At 41.7% G+C, this 20,292-nt stretch overlaps 1 protein-coding gene, 1 long non-coding RNA gene and 1 pseudogene across 2 annotated transcripts in view; all 3 read right to left on the bottom strand.

Moving 5' to 3' along the window:
• The window catches only part of DHRS9 (dehydrogenase/reductase 9), a 28,106-nt gene extending 15,862 nt beyond the window's left edge, over nt 1-12,244 (bottom strand). Inside the window, 1 exon segment of the mRNA XM_063644728.1 lies at nt 12,124-12,244. Within this exon segment, the coding sequence (XP_063500798.1) occupies nt 12,124-12,244 (121 nt within the window).
• On the bottom strand, nt 7,681-10,545 carry LOC134737342 (uncharacterized). Its single transcript, XR_010122170.1, has 2 exons — nt 10,331-10,545; nt 7,681-7,813 (listed from the first exon to the last, which is right to left on the bottom strand). It is a non-coding gene; the product is annotated as an uncharacterized lncRNA (long non-coding RNA).
• A 6,132-nt stretch (nt 12,245-18,376) lies between the features above and the next one.
• On the bottom strand, nt 18,377-19,556 carry LOC129487208 (histone-binding protein RBBP4-like; annotated as a pseudogene).
• Nucleotides 19,557-20,292: the final 736 nt, after the last annotated feature.

Raw genomic sequence — 20,292 nt, 5'->3', positions numbered from 1 at the left:
AGGAAGTGAACAAGAACCTGAGGGTTATGCCTGGGTGCCAAGGCTGTATGGCCAGCTGCCTGAGGTCTGAGTACCATGGGCCCAGCCCTCCACACTCAGTGATGGGGCAGCCCAAGAGAATGAGATCATCAGCTCCCTCCCCACAGAGGAGCAGGTCTGTGTTGGCTCTCTTAGCCTGTGGAAGGGTGAGGGGCTAAAGAGAGAACCACATGTGGGAAAGACCTTATTTTCTTCCTCCATGACCCAAAAAGCTTCCTCCTGTGTCCACGCAATATCTTTGCCCTTAATCTTGACCCACCCTTAGACTCAAGAGGGGCTTTAAAATGCCTCACAGAGGACAATCAATAGGCCCTGAGTTGAAGTTCAGAACTTGCTGATGCTTTTGGAATCATGGCTGTTCCTGGACACTAAGTTCAAAAAGGAACTGAGAGGCCAAGCGAGTTTATATATAGACTTCGGACTTTATTTTCTTTCTTTCTTTTTTTTTTTTTTGAGATGGAATTTCGCTCTTGTCGCCCAGGCTGGAGTGCAGTGGTGCGATCTCGGCTCATTGCAACCTCCACCTCCCAGGTTCAAGAGATTTTCCTGCCTCAGCCTCCCGAGTAGCTGGGATTACAAGCACCTGCCACCATTACAAGCGCCCGGCTAATGTTTGTATTTTTAGTAGAGGCGGAGTTTCTCCATGTTGGCCAGGCTTGTCTCGAACTCCTGACCTCAGGTGATCCACCTGCCTCGGCTTCCCAAAGTGCTGGGATTACAGGCGTGAGCCACCACGCCCAGCCTGGACTTTATTTTCTTACAATTATTTCCTGATTTTTCCTTTGAATCCTTTTCAAGCATCATTTACTTTTCTCTGGTTGTAAAAGTAATTGATCCTCAAGAAAAAACAGAAAAAAAGAAGATAGTAATGATTATAACACTTGATTCAATATTTTAGTGCATTGTCCCTATTTTCTTCTGTATTTGTAAAGTTTTCTTTCTAGATCAAGAAATATAAACATACCCACAGAATTTTAAACACCACACACACAGACACACACACACTATTTTTACTGCTGTTTGAGAAACAGACTATTTCAGATCCAAAAAAAAATCAATGTAATGTCTTCCTCACTTCTCAAGAAAATTTCAGGCTCTGCTTTTATCTTTCTTCCCCCAGAAGATCTATAGCTAAAGAAAAAAAAAAAAAGGATAAAAGAATTGTCAGTTCAGCTGGGCCTGGTGGCTCACTCCTGTAATCCCAGCACTTTGGGAGGCAGAGGCGGGCAGATCACAAGGTCTGGACTTTGAGACCAGTCTGGCCAACATAGTGAAACCCCATCTCTACTAAAAGTACAAAAAATTAGCTGGGTGTAGTGGCGGGTGCCTGTAATCCCAGCTACTCAGGAGGCTAAGGCTGGAGAATTAGGCAGGAGAATCGTGAACCCAGAGGTGGAGGTTGTAGTGAGCCAAGATCATGCCATTGCACTCCGGCCCTGGTGACAGTGCAAGACTCTGTCACAAAAAACAAAACAAAAAAAAAACAAAAACAAAAAAAATTGTCAGTTGATAAAAATTAAGTCAGAAGAATATAAAAATATGTTAAGTTTGGAGAACCTACTTGATTCTTGTGGTATAGCTACAGCTATTTCTAAAGTAGTCAAGTTTTTAGATTACCGTGGCTTAATAATTTGTTATAGTTTTTCCAACTCTTTTCTGTGTAAGAGTTATAATTTCTTGCAAATCAATGTCCATGTAGCAAGATTTCCCGTTCTCAAATGCATTATAAATGTGTAATTATGGGAGGGGAAGTGGTATAACTAACTCTTGCAAAATTACATATTTAAACCTTTTAGGGAAATTTTGTATCTATAAATTCAACTAATACAGCATTTTGCTCAAATCTGGCTTCAGTAAATAATCACCGAATGGCGAAATGTTTAATATATTTTCTGAATGGATTCTGCAGCTTTCATTGCAGTCTAAACTCCCAGGGGAATTATTTGAAGAAGACAAATATTTGTGGGGTTTTATGTTCTCTAGAGCAGAGAGTTGGAAGTTTTTGTGTTGTCATTTTTACCAGGGGCATGCATGAGGGAGTCACAGTAAAATAATGTCATACATTAGTAAGGCACTCTATGCTGTGCTTTCACACGCAGGTCTCATTTTATCCTCTCAATAGCGTTTTGAGTTAGAGAGGGCATATTATTTGCCTCAGAAACTGGCTCAAAGCAACAAAGTGATTTGCGAAGGTCACTGGGACTAGAGTGCTGTGTCCTTCCACTATAGGAGACGGATTAAGGGCTCTGGGGACTCTGGGCTGGGCTGAGAGGTGTCCAAGCTGACAAGCTGAGTTGATAAGTTCGACACTTCACACCTTGTCCATGATTGCTGAGAGGCAGGGATAAAAGTCCACTGGCCAAAAGCAACATCCGACGTCTGAAATAGTTGTGGTTACAGAGTCACCTCCCCTCATAACCTCCTCTGTTATAGTATAATAACTGACACAGTGTCCCAGAGGGGAAAGTAGATGAGGGAATGGGGGAAGGGAAGCCACAAGGAGGGTATGTTCTGCTCCTGTGCATGAAACTGGGTTACCAGCCCCAAATTGGTTGAATTCAGTTGGATGGATGATTTGGGCATCTATGAAAGCTTCTCAGACAAAGGGGTGCCATTAGAACTTTGAGAGAGTCTGTGGATAGAATTGAGGGGTTTCTACATTTGGATGGGAAAAAGATCCTATTTTTTTTTTTTTTCCTAAACTGTGATTGAAGTTTAGCACAATCTTCAATTATGGAAGAAACGACAAACCACAGTAGTATTTGTATTGCCTGTGATTTTGTTACCAATAGAAATAATAAATATTTTCATGTTACATTGCATTTGTTGGAATTAGCTCAAAATATGATTAATGCTGATTACTACTTCAAAATTATGGTGGTTATTGCTCCTGCCACCACGTTAATAAAATAAACTTAAAAATATTTGGATGTATTTCAATACGGTAGGTTTCTTTTGTAATGCTACGTATTTCACTTCAAGTGTTAAAAAAGTTATTCTCACTTCTGAGGTAGCTGTAGTAGTGACAGTCATGTCAGTCCAAATTTCCTAGGACATACTCCAAAAACTATGTACAATTCAAAGAGAAGAACAAATAGAATCACATAAAATCCATGCCTCCACCAGAACTAGAAAACAGACAACCCTAATATTTCAAATTATTTGATTGAGAAAATAAGCACAGCTGACATCTGAACAACGTGGGCTGTTTGGATCCCATATTGGATCCAAACTGTCTGGATCCACTTATGTGCTTATTTTCTTCAGCCTCTGCCACCCCTGAAACAAGAAGACCAACCTCTCTTCTTTTTTCCTCCTCAGCCTACTCAACATGAAGATGGTAAGGATGAAGACCATTGTGATGATCCACTTCCACTTAAAAAATAGTAAGTATATTTTATCTTCCTTATGCTTTTCTTAATAATATTTTCTTTTCTCTAGTTTATTATGAGTACAGTATATAATACATATACAAAATATGTGTTAATTGACTATGTTTTTGGTAAGGCTTCTGGTCAACAGTAGACTGTGAGTTAAGTTTTGAGGGAGTCAAAAGTTATACATGAATTTTCGAATGAATGGGGCACTGGCGCCCCAATCCCTGTGTTGTTTAAGGGTCAACTGTAACTAAGTTGTGGATGATGGAAGCCAGGCTTCACACTGTCGGAAGGAGGAGTAGCAAATGTGAAAAAGGAGAGGCTGGAATGAACCCTGTGGAGTGCGATTATAGTTGGAAGAATCAGTATGAACTCCTGGTTTTTAATATGAGTCAGTAAATATAGAAATGGATAGGTAACTTTCTAGATCTACCTGATGAGCTACAAACAATGACACTCCAATAGCAATGAACAGACCAAGGGCTCAGATACCAATTTCTAAACATTGTGTTCATGTTCTTTGGAAAAGCTAACATCAGGGCTGAGCTTGGATGGGAATGTACAAAATAAGCCTGAAGCATCTTGTGCTACAAGTAAGTAAGTGCTCCACAAATGCTGGAGATACATCACTAGTACACAGATGTCAGCTGGAAGGGGCTCCCACTGGCAAAGTAAGAGACAATTTGAGCATCAAAGCCAATAGTGATAATGGATAATAACTCATTAAATAAGATATGAATTCATGAATCCATTCTGAAGTAAATCAATCAATAAATAAGGGTAAATGGAAAAGGTTTCCTTAGAATTAATATGCCATCTAATAAGTGTCAGAAGAATGATGGAATTAGAATATCACCATTTGGCAACTGACATAGCAACAATGGTTTCAGGCAGGAATGATCAATGGATGCTAAAACTAGTGGGTCAAATTCAGATGAGAGACAGTAATTATAGAATCTCAGAGAATCTCTCCCTGTCATATACTTTCAAATTAAAGAGAGAATAATGATAATTTTATAGTAGAGAAATCTGACGGATACCACCTTAACCAAGTGATAAGGATTCACATCACTAGTTATAGAACAAACCAACGTCACATGCCCTCTGATATGGCACACAGGGAAGGACACAACAGCTCTTCTGTGGAGCATCCAAAGCTAATTATGCATGGGGAAACATCTTCCAGTGCTATTAAACATATGGCTGTACTCTTCAAAAACATCAAAGTCATGAAGGAAATGAAATACTGAGGACCATTTCAGATCAAAGGAGACCAACGAGATACAAGAACCAAATGCAATATGTGATCCTGGATCAAAAATTTTTTTCTTTTTTCAGAAAGAACATTATTAGGCCAGCAAGTGAAATTTGAATAAGATCTTAAAATTTGATAAATAGCATTGCATTAATATTAATTTCCCAATTTTGATAATTATACTATGATGATGTAGAACATGGCCTGCCTTTTAGGAAATACACACTGAAGTATTTAAAGAGTAAGGAGCATCATGTCTTCAACTTACTCTCAAACAGTTAAGAAAATAATAATGATATGTATATAAATAAACCTATTAAAACCACACATGCACCTATGAATACAAAGAGGAATGAGAAGGCAGATGTGGCAAAATGTTAATATTTGTGGAATCTGGGTTGTCCTAATCTCTAAATTTTTCAATAATTCTGAAATTATTTCAGAATAAAAAGTTAAAAATTTGGCAATGGAAAGTGAAACTTTCTTTTTTCTGTGAAAAGGTTTTATTGGGCTGCTTTGGATGTCATGCACAAAATAAGTAAGAACCCCAGAATTTTAGAGTGTAGTAACTTGCATACCACATTGCCTGTCATCTATGCTTTGGTAAGCTCACCTCTACAACTACCAAAGAAGAACAAAAGCTCAAATCCAAGTAGTTGGATTCCCTCTTTGCTCCTCGTGCATTCTGCTTCCCCCTCAATCTCCACCTTCTCTATGCAAACCCATTTTTCCCTGGTGACAAGCAAAGAGGAAGTTTTTTGCTGTTAAGAATGGACTCACATTAAAATGTATTGTCCTCATTAGGTACAGCTATGGACTGAGGGTCATTCAGGCCTACAGTCTGAATCCTAGGGACTGCCAATGCTAACGCAGAGTTTTGCTACACTCTCCTTACCCCAAGTATTATTGTCCAAAAATGCTGGTTCTTCTTCAGTCTCTAAGGTTCACATTCCTCTAGATCACTTGACTAAATCAACCACAAACACACACATATATTTGACCTCTAGTAATATTTTAGCCAAGATGCCACCTCTGAGCAGTAACCTGGGTCAGAGCCATGGGAACATGACCTATACACAAAGCTGATTGATGGCAATTGGTTCATTGACCACTGAGAAATAAATGAGTAACAGCAACTAAAAGGTTGATAGGGCTACCTCAACCACACTGTGCCAGCTGTGGTTACCTCTGCATGGCCCCTTGGTCCCAACAATTCAGAAACTCCAGGAACTGACCTAGTTGCTTGAGTTGTTTGCTTATCTGCTGTGTCTTCCAATTTATCGCACAACAAATTACTTAACAGGGCGTAAACCTCTTGGCTCGAGGCAGTAGAGCAGTAGTTAGGAGCCCAGACCTCAGAAGCAAGCAGGCAGAGGTTCCATCCCAGTTTCACTGTTGTCAGAGGGCCCTTGGACAAATTAACTTTCCTTAGCCTCCATTTTCCTTCCTGTAAAGTAGAAATACATCTACCTTGGAGAGTACTCGGTGAGGTAAAGTGACCTAATGTCTGCCATTACAGTAAGAACCTTGTTATCTTCATGGCAAGATGAATTGCTTTCACTTTATGAGGCAGTCTGCTCTATGCATTGCTCATATTTAGGGATTGCTTCCTCTACCTGAGTACTTTTGATATTTTGGGCCAGGTAATTATTTGTTGTGGGGTCAGTCCTGTGCATTGTAGCATGTTTAGTGGCATCCCTGGCCTCTACTCTCTAGTCAGCAGTAGCACCCCTCCCCAAGTTGTGACAACCAAAAATGTCTCCAGATAATGCCAAATGTCCCCTGGAGGACAAAATATCCCCCAGTTGAGAACCACTGTTCTAGAACTTCCTAGTTTTGGGAGTCCAGAACATCATAGCACTAGAAATACTTTTCTGGAAACTTAGTCATTGGTTCCCTGGTAGTGTCACATTGATGCGTTTCTTTTTTTAATGGCCTCAATGGAAAAGTTGGGTTACTTATAAAAATTACTCATATCCTGCTGCTGCAAGCATTAATTTCTCTCTATATAAATATTTTAAAATGTCTTTTTGTCATCAGGAGGATAAGAGGCTGTTATGGTTTGGCTCTGTGTCCTCACCCAAATCTCTTCATCCAATCACCTCCCATCTGTTCCCTCCCTCAAGGTTTACCCCATGCTGTTGACCCCCAGCTCCTCTGGGGGTACCCTTTGGTGGGTGGCCAACTGACCCTACAGAATTCAAAATATCCTCCTAGCAAATCTATGATTCTCAAGTTCCTGGTTGACCAAGTCAGGGAGGAATGGTAATAACTGTTATGATTCATTGAGTGCCTAACATGTTGTAGGCCCTTTTCTAGGATCTATAAATATTTATCTTATTTACACCTTACAACAAAATTATCTTCACTGTGTAGAGGAGGAAACACATTCAGAAGCTCTGTTTAATTGGCTCCAGCTACAGTTGTAGTGGCAATTCCGGGACTGATACCCAGACCATTCTGTTCTACCACTGCAGTCTGTATTCCCACTCAACTCTGGGCTATGCATACACTTCTCTACATCACCAGTTCCTTGTATGATACTTGGCATTATGTTGATGTTTAGTAAATGTTGTACAGCAGAGAAGGAAAAAAGGAAGGAAAGAAGGAAGTCTCCACTGTAGCGCCAGAGTTCTAGTGATAATTGGATTAATCTTTGAGACCTCTGAATCGCTGGGACAAAAGGATAATAGCAATTATAATAATATATATTATTCACACTTTCAATTTCGATAACATTACAAAGTTTTGGGAAGTGTTTGTGTAGTATTTATCTCATGTAATTGTCAAGATATTTCTGGTGTAGAGTAGAGGTCATAACTATGGTCACTTGCCAGGGAGTGACCAGAACTAAAACTTCAATCTCTGAACTCTAAACTGTGTGAAAAGAGAAGGAAGAACGGCAAAGAGATGAACACATTATCAGTCGACAGCAGGCACAAGAACGCTTTATCGAAAGTTCTCTACCATACCACAAAGATTCAAAAGAAACCAAGAAAGGAGAACTAGTTTTGTCTTTCATACACCATGCACAGTGCTTTATAGTAACTGCCTGTCAGCAGCCAAAGGAAAATATTGCAATTCGAGTGCTCTCCTTGATCACTTCTGCTTTTCTTAACTTTTTCTTCCTGAGTTTCTTTTCCTAGTAAAAAAGTTAAAATAGGATTATTTAATTTCACTTCTCTTATTCACCTTCCTCTGTTTCTTAAAAATAAATGACACAGTTTAAAAAAAAAGAACAGAAAATATCTCAGTATTATTGTGAGGTATACTTTTTATAAGCAATGTAGAGTTCTTTCTAGATAGTTCCTCCCAGACCAGTTGATTTTATTTCCACATAACTTCATGAAGTGTTTCCTTTTAGAAAGAGATACCAAAGCTAGTCAACCACACTGTCAGGAGTTTGTAGAATCTTTATTTACTTCCAATGTGTTGCAATTGTGGCCCAAGTTGAATCAACAACTATGTTGTTTACCAAAATACATCAAATAGAAAACATTGAGCAATGATTTTCTAAAGTATTCTCTTTTTGGAGTTCTCTTGCACGGCTTTCTGAATACTGAAAGCCACTGAACATGTACGTCTCTTGTATATTTGAATATTGCAAACCTGGTTAACTTACACGACATTCCTTTTTCATTTTTTCCTTTTCACTGAAGTAAAAAAAAAAACTGGCTTTTTTTTGTATTTTAAAAAAACCCAAGTGGCTTTTAGAGATTTCTTCCACACTTAAAAAAAAAAATGAACACTGGAACCTATTGACATAAACTAAAAAATTAGGTTTCTGTGAAAAATGTGTTCAAATGGTCCACCCAGAAATCTGAAAAAAATTTTTTTAATGGCGCTAAGGGATCCTACATTAAATGTGCTTGCATTAAGCAACAAATGCTTTTTTGAGAGTCTGACTGAAATAATAATTATAATAATTATTATGCTGCTGATGATATAGTTGAGTTGGTATTTATCGTCATCGGAGGGTAAGTTCCCTTACTCAATGGATGAAGAAGCTCCTCCTCTGGTTAGTTACATTGCCCTTGATTCCTGCTTCCCTGAGGGCAGGAGGTAATCCTTGGCAGCCAGACTGTGCTTTGGGTACTGGGACAACGAGGCAGGGAGTTCGTGTGTACTTCCACTACAGATTCACTCAGACAGCCTCCTCAGGACGTAGCTTCCCTCCCTCCTAGCAGAGGTGTACCAACTGCCTCATGTAGGGAAGATCTGCTGGATTTACATTTTGCATTTTTAGTTCTAAGGATAAACGCATCTCTAATTTTCTTTTGCCTTCCTTCAAAACTTTTAAATTATAATTCACCATCACTTCCATAACTATTCATTAATTATCCCAAGTCCCTCCTAGGTTTATTATTTTGACAATGTTTCCTGACAGTATTAGCAGGTTAGGAATTATTGTTAAAGCTATGATTACTTTATTCATGGTCACTGCATAACAATTGTTAGCTGGAAAAGACTATATGTTGTATACAGTTATCATTTGTAGTCACAAGGCTTTAAGGAAAGCTTAGAACATAGAACATATGTATAGATTCCAAAAGTGTGTTTAAGACTTCATTATATTCCAGCCACAGAAGAAAAGGTCTGAGTTTTTAAACACTGTCCCTTAAGACAGTGACATTTGTTATAAGAGTTTTAACACCAGTTCCCATTTCCTACCCTTGAAATACATGAGTTAATGATTTTTTTGTGTGTACTTAAACATTGAGATTTGTTCTAAAATCTGAGCACCTTCTTTGAATATTAAGAATAGAATAGAAAGGTGGTATAACATTTAACTTTCATTTGATGCAGCATGTAGCCAAGGACATTTTTAGAGCGGTTAATGTACGCCAAGGGATACTAGGATAAATAGTACAGAAGCACAATCTGTGCCCTTGGTCTAATAGTGTAGTGAGACATTTGAGAGCCATTTGTACAACTCTAACTTGATTGTTGATTTTAAAATGCATTTATTGAAGCACACCTCCTAAACATCAAGTCATTGAGAAAGGACCATATTATCATTTGAAAAACCAAACCACTGGATCATAAAATGGGGAGTAAATATCTGAAGCAGGCTTATTGTTGCCACCCCAGGATCCAGGGATCAAATATGAATTGTTGGGAATTTCTTTGTTTTTTTTATGACCTACAAGGCATTTTTTTCCCTCAGTTTAGTGTATATGTGTGTGTATTCATATAAACTTACATCTGATAATATTGATAAAGCAGACAGACAAACAGATCAGACCTGCAGTTGACAGTGAATCTATTGCTTCAGTAAGAAACTCATCTGAATCCTGTGCTTTTTGGAGACTTCCCCCTCCAGTTTCCAATTAATCATAAGATTCACAGATGGTGTCAAGAAGGCACAGAGAAAATAACAAAATATGAATTGAATTGGGACACTAGGGTGCTAAAGGACATTCAAAGAGAGTCATGGAGGAGTTTAAGGCAAGATCCCAGGTCACACCGAGGTCACTTCTATGGTGAGATGGACCCAGCTCCCATCACTGGGTTCTAATATGTTACATTAAAAGAAGTAGCAACAATTGATCACAGCTTGAAAGACCACTGATTCATTCTGCAAGAGTGAGGAAAATCAAAGAAAGTGTAGACTGACTTGATAAATAAAAGAATAAATGACAAAACCGTCATCAGTTACCTTATTAAAGATGAAGTGGGACACAGAAACTGTTGGTGGACTTGCTCAGCTGATGGCAGCTTTCCTCCTGTGCATGGGGAAGGAAGAGTTGTGCCACCCTGGCCAGGCTGATCCTCTTGAGGTCAAGGTGCCTGGGTTTCCGTAGAGCTCTGAGTACTACACGTGTGAGGAATCCTCAGGTTCTCTCCTTGCTCTGTGAGTCACTCCCATTGTGACACAACGTGATGACTAAATCTCTCTTGAATAGCTCATAAAAACCAAGAAGCTGTAGGTCACGTGTTTCAAAAGGAATCAGCAGTATAAATTTTGCTACTTTTAGAAGAGACTTTAAAATGATCAATAACATTCATTTTATGATGAGTATAATTTCTTGACCAAATTCAGTAGCAGAAATAATGTAACAAAGAAATATTTTGTAAACTGCCTGGTGCATTGTTTTAATAATTTTCAAATTATGATTATTATTCATAATCTCCATTTTTTCCTTCCTATTAGCATGCCTTTGCTTATTTAACACTCCTTCCCTCCTAAGAGAATAAGTAGGAGAAATCAGTCTCTGAGATTTGTGTTACCATTTTTTTTTAAGATTGGTGAGCAAGGAGATAAAAACGACATAATAAAATGAGGTTTTGGAATTACTTATGGGTCTTAATTTATGTTTTAAGGTATGACAAGGAGAGCTTACTAAAGTGGTCTCTGGAACTGAGACCACTGAGAATAGGAAAGGATGCCTCCTCCCCTCCCAGAGTTTGTCTGTTTCAGAGTTGATCACAGTTGACCTGGCGTGTCCTGGGACCACAGTGGAAAGTATTGAGGCCGCAGGTGAGGAGGGGAAGAGATGGTGCTAATCTAGCCTGCCACCCTTCACCTTCATTGCTGTAGCCACTCAGGCAGGTACAGATACCACTTTGCTGATTTTTCGTTTCCAGTTTCCTTGTATACCAGTTTGTTGCTATACTCTTCCGATTTCCCAGCTTCTGTATTCCTTCTTTGAAAATTGCAGTTATTATGGTTCAGCTGGAATGAGCATATGAATGAACAGATCTGTCTAGGTAGAGTCAGGACACTGCTATCACTCTTTAAAATAAGTAGGTATCTTTTTTCTTTAAAAGAACAACAAACCTACTTTGGGAGGCCAAAGCAGGTGGATCACTTGAGGTCAGAAGTTCGAGACCAGCCTGGCCAACATGGTGAAACCCTATCTCTACTAAAAATACAAAAAATTAGCCGGGCGTGTTGGCGGGCGCCTGTAGTCCCAGCTACTCGGGAGGCTGAGGCAGAGAATGGTGTGAACCCGGGAGGCGGAGCTTGCAGCGAGCCGAGATCACACCACTGCACTCCAGCCTGGGAGACAGAGCGAGACTCCGTCTCAAAAACAAAAACAAAAAACTCATCCTACATTGACTTCAGATCAAAGATCACATTAAAAAAAATCTGGAACCAAATTGCCATTTGAGTTTTTTCCTAGTTCGTTTTAAAAACAAAGGAGTGCACTGTGCATTTTATTTTAATGTTGGTAGGTGGAATGTAAGTATACAGTGGTAAGGCTAGATGCCATAGACAACACACTAAAGATAGAGTTATCCTTTTTCTTCTAAATCTGTATGCCTCCCATACTTCTACCCAAGAGTATCTTCTCCGCCTCTTTCCAAATACCAAAACATAAGGAGGAAACTCAGATCTGAGGCTGTCTCAGGAGACGTAGGTCAGGCTTCCTGCAACTACACTGTTCTGGGGATGGTCTAAGTGACAGATCATTCTAAGATGAGCTTCGACAGGAGGAAAGCACTTACTCCAGTGTGCAGGCTGTGGTGGGTCCAACTCCTGGAGTATATCTAGTGTCACTCTTGCAAGGCTGACCAGGAGGGTGAGGCCGGTGATGGAGCATGCACAGTGGCCTCTTCCTTCTGGCATAATAATATAATCCTCTCTCTCAAGTCATTCTCAGTGGAACATGTTTCTCTGAACGACTATGAACTGCTATGAAGACTTCATGTTTTAAAAGTGTACTTTATATTTTCTTCCTCCTCCCTTTGTCAACAGGCAGTTCTCTTATTTCTACTGTAAAGGGAACCTGTACTTTGGTTCCCTTTTTATACAAACAATGCCTTTGACATTTGAGTAGCTTCTTTGTAGCTAGGCTTGGTCAAAACTAGGAGCTTTGTTACCCATTTGGCCTTTCATGACTCTCCCAGCTGTAAGATGAAGCAGGGCTAATCTTTTTTTTTTCTCTACTATACAATCTTTAGATATACAAATAGTTAGAGATGGAGTCATGGGAACATTTGATAGATTCTTTGAATGAAGATTTTTCTTATTTACAGAACATATATCCTTTTAGCTTACCCAGCAAGAGGTCCTGCGTTGAAAAGCGAGGTGAAAAGTATTATATGGGGGATTATTGTTCTGGTAGATGGAGCAAGAAAGAAGATGGGTGAGAAAGAAAGTAACAAATGAATGTAATTCCAGCACTTTGGGATGCCGAGGTGGACGGATCACTTCAGGTCAGGAGTTTGAGACCAGCCTGGCCAACATGGCGAAAACCCATCTCTACTAAAAAAGTACAAAAATTAGCTGGGCATGGTGGCACACGCCTGTAATCCCAGCTACTCAGGAGGCTGAGGCAGGAGAATTGCTTGAACCTGGGAGGCAGAGGTTGCAGTGAGCTGAGATCATGCCACTGCACTCCAGCCTGGGTGACAGAGCGAGACTCTGTCTAAAAAAAAAAAAAAAAAAAAAAAATAGGCTGGGTGCCGTGGCTTACACCTGTAATCCCAGCACTTTGGGAGGCCAAGGCGGGTGGATCATGAGGTCAGGAGTTCAAGCCCAGCCTGGCCAAGATGGTGAAACCCCGTCTCTACAAATACAAAAAAAAAAAAAGCCAGGCATGGTGGCGGGCGCCTCTAATCCCAGCTACTTGGGAGGCTGAGGCAGAGAATTGCTTGAACCCGGGCGGCAGAAGTTGCAGTGAGCTGAGATCACGCCACTGCACTCCAGCCTGGGTGACAGAGAGACATTCCATCTCAAAAATAATAATAATATTGAATTGGGCGCAGAATGCAGAAAACAGTAGAGTGTGCACACTGGCTCTCATTGATCCAGGTGATTCTGATGTCATTAGAAGCATGCCAGAACAGACTGGTGAAAAGAAAACCATGCAAAATTTTCCTTTAATTAAATTTACAGAGCTTATTTTATTAAAAAAAAAATATATATATAGGGGGTTGGGATATTGGAAGGAATGTCTGTGGACACCCCAGAGAAGACAGGAGAGAGGCAAATCCTGAATCCGACTGAAATAGCTAAGAATTACCAAATTTCATGGAATTTACCTGGAAGTGGCTCAAATAGACTGGGTGCAGTGGCTCACATCTGTAATCCCAGCATTTTGGGAGGCCAAGACAGGTGGATCACCTGAGGTCAGGAGTTCCAGACCAGCCTGGCCAACATGGTGAAACCCAATCTCTACTGAAAATACAAAAAATTAGCCAGGCAGGGACGGGGTGGTACGTGCCTATAATCCCAGCTACTTAGGAGGCTGAGGCAGGAGAATCACTTGAACCCAGGAGGAGGAGGTTGCAGTGAGCTGAGATCACGCCATTGCACTCCAGCCTGGGCAACGAGTGTAAAACTCCATCAAAAAAAAAAAGAAAGAGAGAAAGAAAGGAAAGAAAGAAAGAAAAAGGAAGGAAGGAAGGAAGGAAGGAAGGAAGGAAGGAAGGAAGGAAGGAAGGAGGCTCAATTAAGTGTTTTTTTGTTGTTGTTTTTTGTTTTTGACAGAGTCTCGCACTGTTGCCCGGGCTGGAGTGCAGTGGCACAATCTCACTGCAACCTCTGCCTCCCGGGTTCAAGTGATTCTTCTGTCTCAGCCTCCCAAGTAGTTGGGATTACAGGCACCTGCCACCACGCCCAGCTAATTTTTTGTATTTTTAGTAAAGACGGAGTTTCGCCATGTTGGCCAGGCTGGTCTCAAACTCCTGACCTCGTGATTTGCCCACCTCGGCCTCCCAAAGTGCGGAGATTATAGGAGTAAGCCACTGCGCCTGGCACAAATAAGCTTTTTATATCAGAGGGAATGAGAGTTCCAAATAAAATAACATTGTACATTATAGAAAAATCAAAAAGGTTACTTTTTTTTTTTTTTTTTTGAGACAGAGTCTCACTCTGTCACCCAAGCGGGAGTGCAGTGGCCCAATCTTGGATCACTGCAACCTCTGCCTCCCAGGTTCAAGTGATTCTCCTGCCTCAGCATCCTGAGTAGCTGGGATTACAGGTACATGCCACCGCGTCTGGCTAATTTCTGCATTTTTAGTAGAGACAGGGTCTCGCCACATTGGCCAGGCTGGTCTGGAACTCCAGGCCTCAGGCGATCCACCCGCCTCGGCCTCACAAAGTGCTGGGATTACAGGCGTGAGCCACCATGCCCAGCAGGTTACTTTTTTTGAGTTTATATAAATGTGAAAGCAATGCACACTTTATGTACAAATTATATAAATAGAGAATTCATAGAAAAAGGAATACAAACAGGTTTTACATATAGGGAAAGATGGTCAACCTTGTCCACAATAAAATAAATATAATTTAAAAAACAGTCATTTTTAGTTGTCAGATTAGCAAAGATCGAAAGCTGGATAGTACTCAGATTACCTTGGCTGGGCGAGGTGGCTCATACCTATATTCCCAGCACTTTGAGAGGCCGAGGCAGGCAGATTACGAGGTCAAGAATTCGAGACCATCCTGGCCAGCATGATGAAACCCCGTCTTTACTAAAAATCCAAAAAGTTAGCCAGGTATGGTGTCACACACCTGTAGTCCTAGCTACCCAGGAGGCTGAGGCGGGAGAATCACTTGCACCTGGGAGGCAGAGGTTGCAGTGAGCCAAGGTCATGCCACTGCACTCCAGCCTGGGCAACAGAGCAAGACTCTGTCTCAAAAATAAAAATAATAAAAATAATAAACTGTATATTTTGAAGTAGCACGGTCTTCAAGACATATACTTAACTGAGGCCAGGCACAGTGGTTCATGCCTGAAATCCTAGCACTTTAGGAGGCCAAGGCGGGCAGATTGCTTGAGCTCGGGAGTTGGAACCCAGCCTGGGCAACATGGCAAAACCCCATCTCTACAAAACATACAAAGAAATTAGCCAGGTATGGTGGCGCACACCTGTTGTCCCAGCTGCTCTGGAGGCTGAAGTGGGAGGATTGCAGCCCAGGAGGCAGAGGCTGCAGTGAACTGAGATTGTACCACTGAACTCCAGCCTGGGTGACAGAGCGAGACCCTGTGTCAAAAAAAAAAAAAAAAAAGATATATACTTAACTGAGAAAAGTAAGGTGCAGAACAATGTATATCGCCTGTGACTTTTTATTTATTTTTCTGTCACCCAGGCTGGAGTGCAATGGCGAGATCAGCTCACTGCAACCTCTGCCTCTGGGTTCAAGTGTTTCTCCTGCCTCAGCCTCCCAAGTAGCTGGGACTACAGGTGCACACCACCACACCTGGCTAATTTTTGTATTTTTAGTAGAGACAGGGTTTCACCATGTTGGCCAGGATGGTCTCAAACTCCTAACCTCAAGCAATCTACACCCCACGGCCTCCCAGAGTTCTGGGATTACAGGCATGAGTCACAGCCCCTGGCCAAAGGATACATAATTTTAATATTCGTAGATATTACTATGTTTCTTCCCCCAAAATTGTAGCAATTCATGCTCCTAATTCATACACCCACCCCTAATTCATACACCCAGGAGCCATATATATGTGTGTTTGTGTGTGTGTCTGTATGAATGCCTATTCCCACACTCTCACCCACACTGAATCTTATCAACTAATTTTTGCCAATCTAATGGGCAGTTCATTTTTGTTTTAATTTCTCCTGATGAATAAAGAGACTGGGTAGCTTTTTTTTTTAATGTAGAAAAGCAATTTATTCCATTTTAAGCACTTACACAGTTCGTCATGGAGAGTAACAGGCCTGCTGGTGAAACAGGTCACCCAAAATGGAGATGGCATTAAACTAGTGGTCAAGGACTAACTCCTAAAAAGAAAAAAAAAAAAGCAACTTTTATCAAGGATTAGTTTAATTTTTAAAACAAATACAAGTTACTGATTCACTCTTCTCAGCTTGACAGTCTACCTGTGGTATTACTGTCAGGTAAAAACATATATCTTTACAACTTGGTAGTCCTAAGTTAAAAAAAAAAAAACCATTTCACAGAAAGGAAAGAAACAACATGAAAACAGCTTAAGAAATACACGAACGAGCAAAAATATACGGGGAAAGAGGAACGTGTAGTTCTGACTTAACTGAAGAAACCAAGAGGAAACTGGTCTACCTGTTTCCTGGTCTACTGGTCTACTGGTTTTTATGTGCATCCTGGAAAGTCAGGTATCAACATTTTCGGGTAGGAATCTATATGACTTGAATCTCCCCTATTTCCTGAATAAAAGTGACATCTTTCAGTATTTATACTTCATGGCTCAGACACCTACCTCATTTGGCTCTATTCCTTACTCACTCTAGGATTTACTTAAATGAGTCTGAAAAACTTAGGGATATAGCATAAGAAGAAAAATAATCACACAAAATATTCCCCTTTCTGTAGCTACTTTAGAACTGGTTTTGTTACTAGAAAATTCCTGAAGGAAATTTCAGTGTGACAAGTCTGTGGCTTTGCTGAATCAAGCCCCCCCATTAATATTTAGAAAACACCCACTGTTTGGGCTAATAGCATTATTGGTAGTACCTATTATATAGAGGGATAGCTGAACAAAGTCTGTGTCTCAAAACCAGTGTTAAATCACTCGCAGGGTTGAGAAGAAAAAAGGGGAATCCGTCCGGGAAGAAATGAGGAGCGCCTCTGCCCGGGCGCCCCGTCCGGGAAGAAGTGAGGAGCGCCTCTGCCCGGCCGCCCCATCTGGGAGGTGAGGAGCGCCTCTGCCCGGCCACCCATCGTCTGGGAAGTGAGGAGCGCCTCTGCCCGGCCGCCCCGTCTGGGAAGTGAGGAGCGCCTCTGCCCGGCCGCCCCGTCTGGGAAGTGAGGAGCGCCTCTGCCCGGCCACCCATCGTCTGGGAAGTGAGCAGCGCCTCTGCCCGGCCGCCCCGTCCGGGAAGAAGTGAGGAGCGCCTCTGCCCGGCCGCCCCGTCCGGGAAGAAGTGAGGAGCGCCTCTGCCCGGCCGCCCCGTCCGGGAAGAAGTGAGGAGCGCCTATGCCCGGCCACCCATCGTCTGGAAAGTGAGGAGCGCCTCTGCCCGGCCGCCCCGTCTGGGAAGTGAGGAGCGCCTCTGCCCAGCCACCCCGTCCGGGAAGAAGTGAGGAGCGCCTCTGCCCGGCCACCCATCGTCTGGGAAGTGAGCAGCGCCTCTGCCCGGCCACCTATCGTCTGGGAAGAAGTGAGGAGCGTCTCTGCCTGGCCGCCCCGTCTGGGAAGTGAGGAGCTCCTCTGCCCGGCCGCCCCGTGTCTGGGTAGAAGTGAGGAGCTCCTCTGCCTGGCCGCTCCGTCTGGGAGGTCTACCACGGAGGCCAGAAGCAATGTGGGGGCTGGACGTGGTGGCTCACGCCTGTGGCCCCGGCACTCTGGGGGGCGAGGCGGGTTGATCACTTCGGGCTAGGAGTTCAAGACCAGTCTGGCCAACTTGGCGAAACATGAAGAATACAACAGACAAACCAACCAACCAACTCAGTGACAACAAAACAGGTCTACCCTGGAGTCATACTCTAATTTTTTCTATTTTCCTCCCTTTCTGATCCTTTATCCCACTTTCTTTTTCTTCCTCTTCCTTCTCCCTCTTCTTTATCAAATAGAGGATTGAGTTATTATCACTGATCCATATAAAGTCCCTCTCTCATTTATTTTAACTCCCACCCCCCATTTCTATTCCCCGACTTCCCATGTGCAACCTTCCTAATATGTTTGATATGCATCTTTTTGTTTGTATGTATTTTTAGAAAATGTTTATTGTTTTTGTATGCAAAAAAAATTAAAAAAAAAATTAAAAAAAAAAAAGAAAAAAGGGGAATCTAAAATCACAAGAAGTAAAGATACATCTAGGACCCTTGTCCTTCTGGATCCACACTCCCTTCAGGGTCTTCACCGTTAGAAATGTTCTCTGCCATTTGCCACACTTCTGTGATGTTGTTTTCTGATACAGAACAAATCATCCAAAGTTCACTGTGATTCCAGGAGAAATCAGGTATCTTGGCAGTGTAACCACCAAGAATAAACAACACTGGTGGCCCGTCTTCTGCATCTTCTGGGGATTGTTCCTCTGCAATTTTACTTAAATCTCAGACATTCAGTCTGCGATCAGTACCACTGGAAGCCAAAATAGTCTCATTGTGAGGTGACCACCGAACCTGGAATATTTCATCCTTATGTGACTCAAAGGAATGTAATTTAAGTTTCCGATTTCTCAGATCCCACAAGGCAATAGTCTTGTCAGCTGATCCTGTAGCAAGAATGAACTCACCATAAGGATTGAAAGAGAGGCAGTTCACTTCAGCAGTGTAAGCGTCAACTGAGTGGCTTGGTTTGGAAGTATTTTTTCAACGAGTATCCCAAATCATAAGTTTCTTATCATCAGCAACTGACCTAAACAGAGACTCATGAAGCAGATGCTAGAAAACATCTTCTACTACTGCTGTATGCCCTGTAAAGATGGTCCTCGCATCCACTTTTCCTTCCTTTGGAATGGCACTGATGTCCCACAGGCAGATGGTGTGGTCATCTGAAGCACTAAGTAAGTGCCCACTGAGATTTGGGTTCCATGAAAGCCCATAGCCTTCCTTCTGATGTCCATGGAGACGCAAGTCTGGGTTGCACTCTCCAGAAGGATCTGGTTTAGAAGGATGTTTTGTATAGTCAAAGACAGGAATATCACTGGAAGGAGTCTTTGTTGTGATGATACAAGGGTTCTGGGGCATATAACGGGCACTGTTTACTTCTCTTTCATGGTTGATCTTGATTTCTATTTCAATTTTTCCACTAACTGAACCAAAATCTTCAAATTCTCCTTTCTCACTGTCATAGTGTGACGCATCAAACTGAGCATTATCATTAGGGGTTGCACACTGGCTATAACAAGATGGTTTTGTTCATCCAATGTGTGTGTCCCCAGGACAAGTTGATGAACGCTGAAATCTTTCCCTTCTGGTCTGGTTTCATCTGGGAGCCACTGGGCAGTTAGGCTGGCCACTCCAGAGCATGGGTCATCACCAAATCGTAAATAAAAGGGGTGTTCTTTTCCCGTATTTTGTACTCATCGTTGATCACTCATTCTTCCACTCCATCATTGAAGGCCTCTTCCTTGACGGCCACGGCGGGCAGGTGAGCTGGGGAAATCCTGGGGTCAAGCATTGCAGGGGCAGGGAGGCTGCCTGGGTAGCCTTATTTACCATTCAGAATTGCTCGTCTGCCTTTTGTCTGTTTATACATTTGCCTATTTTTCTATTGAGTTGTCAACTTTTTCTTCCAATACTAGGTCTTTGTATATTAGAAAATTTATCCATTGGTGGTATGGGTGCAAATATTTTCTACCAACTGTATTATTTGTGTTTATGCTGCCTTTTTTCATCCCAAAGATTTTATTTTTGTGTAATAATATTTTCTTTATAGATTCTAGGCTATTTTGCTTAAGAAGCGCATCCCCAGGCCAGGCGGGGGGGTGGCTCACTCCTATAATCCCAGCATGGGAGGCTGAGGCGGGCAGATCACGAAGTCAAGAGATCGAGACCAAGATGGTGCCACTGCACTCCAGCCTGGGCAACAGAGCAAGACTCTGTCTCAAAAAAAAAAAAAAAAAAATGAAGCACATCCCCATCCCAAGATTTTATACAGTCCTAAATTTTCTTCTAACTTGTTTTGCTTGTTTGTTTGTTTTGTTTTGTTTTGTTTTTAGACAGAGTTTTGCTCCTGTTGCCCAGGCAGGAGTGCAATGCACCATCTCGGCTCACTGCAACCTCCG

This window comes from Symphalangus syndactylus, chromosome 8 (assembly GCF_028878055.3).
Source record: "Symphalangus syndactylus isolate Jambi chromosome 8, NHGRI_mSymSyn1-v2.1_pri, whole genome shotgun sequence".
Classification (NCBI taxonomy): Eukaryota; Metazoa; Chordata; class Mammalia; order Primates; family Hylobatidae; genus Symphalangus; species Symphalangus syndactylus.
This window is presented reverse-complemented; position numbering and strand designations above follow the sequence as displayed.